Below are 3,023 nucleotides of genomic sequence, written 5' to 3'. Positions count from 1 at the left end.
CGCCTCCCCCTGCCGATGCTTCGCCGTCTCAGAGTCCTGCAGAAACTCAACCTAGCAGCAGCAGCAGCAGCAACAGCAGCAGCAAGTAGATGGACTGCTGCTGCTAAATGCATCGGGCGCGCCGAAAGTGTTGCTGCTGCTGCTGACAGCAGCGCCTACAGCAGCACCTACAGCAGCAGCAGCACCACCTACAGCAGCAGCACCAGCACCAGCAGCAAAAGCAGCAACTACCTAGCAAAAGCAGCAACTACAGCAGCAGCAGCAACAGCAGCAACTACAGCAGCAGCAGCACCACCACCATCAGCAGCAACTACAGCACCGGCAGCAGCAACTAAAGCAGCAGCAGCAGCAGCAACTACAGCAGCAGCAGCAGCAGCAGCACCTCTTTGGCAAGAGCTTCAGCTTCTTGCTGCAGCAGCCGCTTCTTTCTCTCCAGGGCAGTTCGCCGCTTCGCGCTCAGTGGCGCTGCCCTGAAACGCACAAACCCTAAACCCTAAACCCTAAACCCTAAGACGTAAACCCTAAACCCTAAACCCTGAATCGTAGACCCTAAACCCTAAACCCTAAACCCTAACATTAGTAAGCCCTAGTTAAAGTCTTTGATAGCTCACCTGTTATTTTCGTCCAGTAAGGGGAGGCTGCTGCTGCTGCTGCAGTTGTGGCTGTTGCTGCTGTTGCTGCTGCTGGTGGCGGTGCTGTTGCTGCTGCTGGTGCTGCTGTTGCTGCTGCTGCTGCCAACGAAATCCGGAATGGAGAAATCCTCCTCTGCTTCCGACATGGAGGGGCCCCCCCGCAGCCTCTTCCTGCTGCTGCTGCTGCTGCTGCTGCTGTCGCTGCATGCATCGACTGCGTTGTGGTTAGAGGCTGCTGCTGCTGCTGGCGCTGCTGCTGCTAAGCTGTGCTGCTGCTGCTGCTGCTGCTGCTGCCTCACAGGAGAGGAGGAGGGGAGAAAGCAAAGGGCGTCTAGAGGCACGTCGTCGTCAAAGCTGCTGCAGTCTGCTGCTGCTGCTGCTGCTTCAGCAGCAGCAGCAGCTGCTGCTGCTGCAGCACCAGTACACGCGGTATCATCTTCTTGAGCTGCTGCTGATGCTGCTTCTGCTGCTGCTGCTGCTGCTGGGCTGTTTTTACGCCTTCGGGGCTTTCCCGCCCTTGTTGGCGTCGCTGCAGCTGCTGCTGCTGCATTTTCTGCTGCTGCTGCTCCTGCAGCAGCAACAGCAGCACCCTTCGCGCACCTGCGGCGCTTGCGGGAGGGCCCCTCAGCTGCTGCTGCTGCTGCTGCTGCTGAGTCTGTGCTGTCGTCTGAGACGGAGGCCAGGGAGAGCTCGTCCCAGGCTCGCTGCTGCTGCTGCTCTTGCTGCTGCTGCTGCGCAGTCTCCGCTGCTATTGCTGCTGCTGCTGCTGCAGCAGCAGCAGCTGAAGCTGCTGCTGCTGCTGCTGCGCTGCGGCGGGGGCCCATCCCTAAAAGACCCACAGCCCCCCCCATAGCAGCGAGGGGCCCCCGGGGGCCCTGGAGGTGTCAGTAGCAGAATAAGGGTTTTATCTACTCTTAAATCTATCTAGGGTTTAGGGTTTAGGGTTTAGGGTTTGGAGAGAGGGGCTAGGGTTTAGGGTTTTGGGGGAGGGTTTCAGTGCCCTCAGAGAAGCGCGCAGTGCGCTCGCGCGTGAAGCAGCAGAAAAGGGTTTAGGGTTTAGGGTTTAGGGTTTAGCAAGTGAGGGGGAAAAGCAACGCGCAAAAAATCAACTCATTTTGAAGAAAATGGAAAGCTGCCAACTAGGGTTTAGGGTTTAGGATTTAGGGTTTGGGGGTTGTGACAAGACAACTCGGTGGTGGGGGGCCCCTGAGCGGCCCCGCGCGAGGGTTGCTGCTGACTTACGGTTTAGGGTTTAGGGTTTGTTGGAGGGTTTGGAGTTTGCAACTCGCCCTTGAGGGTTTAGGGTTTAGGGTTTAGGGTTTGGGGGCTCCCGCGGGGGTTTCCTGGGGTGCCCCTGGGGTGTATGGACAGCTCGGGGTGTACGTACACCTTGGGGTGTATGTACACCTCGGGTACCTTTTCTAAACCCTTATTTCCACTTTCCCTTTTCACTTTTTATTTTTTAAAACCCCTAAACACTCTGGCTAGCCAAACCACCTCTTGTGGCTAGCTGCAGCTAGCTGCAGCTCACAAACCCCCAAGTAGGGTTTAGGGTTTAGGGTTTCCTCGCCACTCTCCAGATCCCAAGTTTCACAGGGGGGCCCCCGAAAGCACCCCAAAGGGGCCCCTATGGGGGGCCCCCGTTTAAGGGGCCCCCTAGGGGGCCCCTTTAAGAGGGGGCCCCCAAAAGGGGCCCCCAGAGGGGGGCCCCCAGGAGGGTACAGAACATGAGGGGCCCCACAAGGCCTTGGGGTCACCTCGGGGCCCCTGGGGGCCCCCTAAACCCTAAGACGCTAAACCCTAAACCCTCGGGGAGCCCCTGGGGGCCCCCAGGGGGCCAAGGGTATTAGGTTTAAAAAGAGGGATTAGGGTTTAGGGTTTGGAGAGGCAATTTTAGGGTTTGGAGGGGGGTTTAGGGTCTTTTAAAAGTCACTAGGGTTTAAAAAAGGGTTTAGGGTTTGAAAAAGGGCTTTGGGCCTCACATGACACCTGGCAGGCCGCATCAAAAAATAGTCCATCTTAAACCCTAAACCCTAGACCCTAAACCCTAAACCCTTCACGCTGCAGCAACTTGAATGCGAAAGCTGTGCGCGCATATAACAGACCCCTCTACTTTCTGGGGTCTAGGGTTTAGGGTTTAGGGGTTGGGGAAATTGGATTCTGCGTATATAACGCACCCACTCCTGCTGCTGCTGCTATTGCTGCTGCTGCTGTTGCTGCTGCTGCTGTTGCTGCTGCAGCTGAAAACCCCCCCGTCGAATGGAAAAAAGATAAAACACGAAGGGGCTAGGGTTTAGGGTTTGGGGTTTAGGGTTTACACATCTGCCTAGCAAGCAGCTAGATGCCTCGTGGAGACTTTGAAACACCTGAACTCTAGTCCTAAACCCTAAA

At 56.7% G+C, this 3,023-nt stretch overlaps 1 protein-coding gene across 1 annotated transcript; it reads right to left on the bottom strand.

Moving 5' to 3' along the window:
• Positions 1-382: 382 nt before the first annotated feature.
• Positions 383-1,483, bottom strand: ETH_00038320 (uncharacterized protein; the record flags this gene model as incomplete). The annotated part of the gene is made up of 2 exons (XM_013379935.1): positions 383-470; positions 612-1,483. Coding segments are annotated over 2 exons (960 nt in total), but the record flags the coding sequence as incomplete, so codon positions are not given.
• Between the last annotated feature and the right edge of the window lie 1,540 nt (positions 1,484-3,023).

This window comes from Eimeria tenella, genomic scaffold, assembly GCF_000499545.2.
Source record: "Eimeria tenella Houghton genomic scaffold, Eth_scaff4196, whole genome shotgun sequence".
NCBI classification, from domain to species: domain Eukaryota; phylum Apicomplexa; class Conoidasida; order Eucoccidiorida; family Eimeriidae; genus Eimeria; species Eimeria tenella.
Note: the sequence above shows the minus strand (reverse complement) of the source record. Positions and strands in the feature narration are given on the sequence as shown.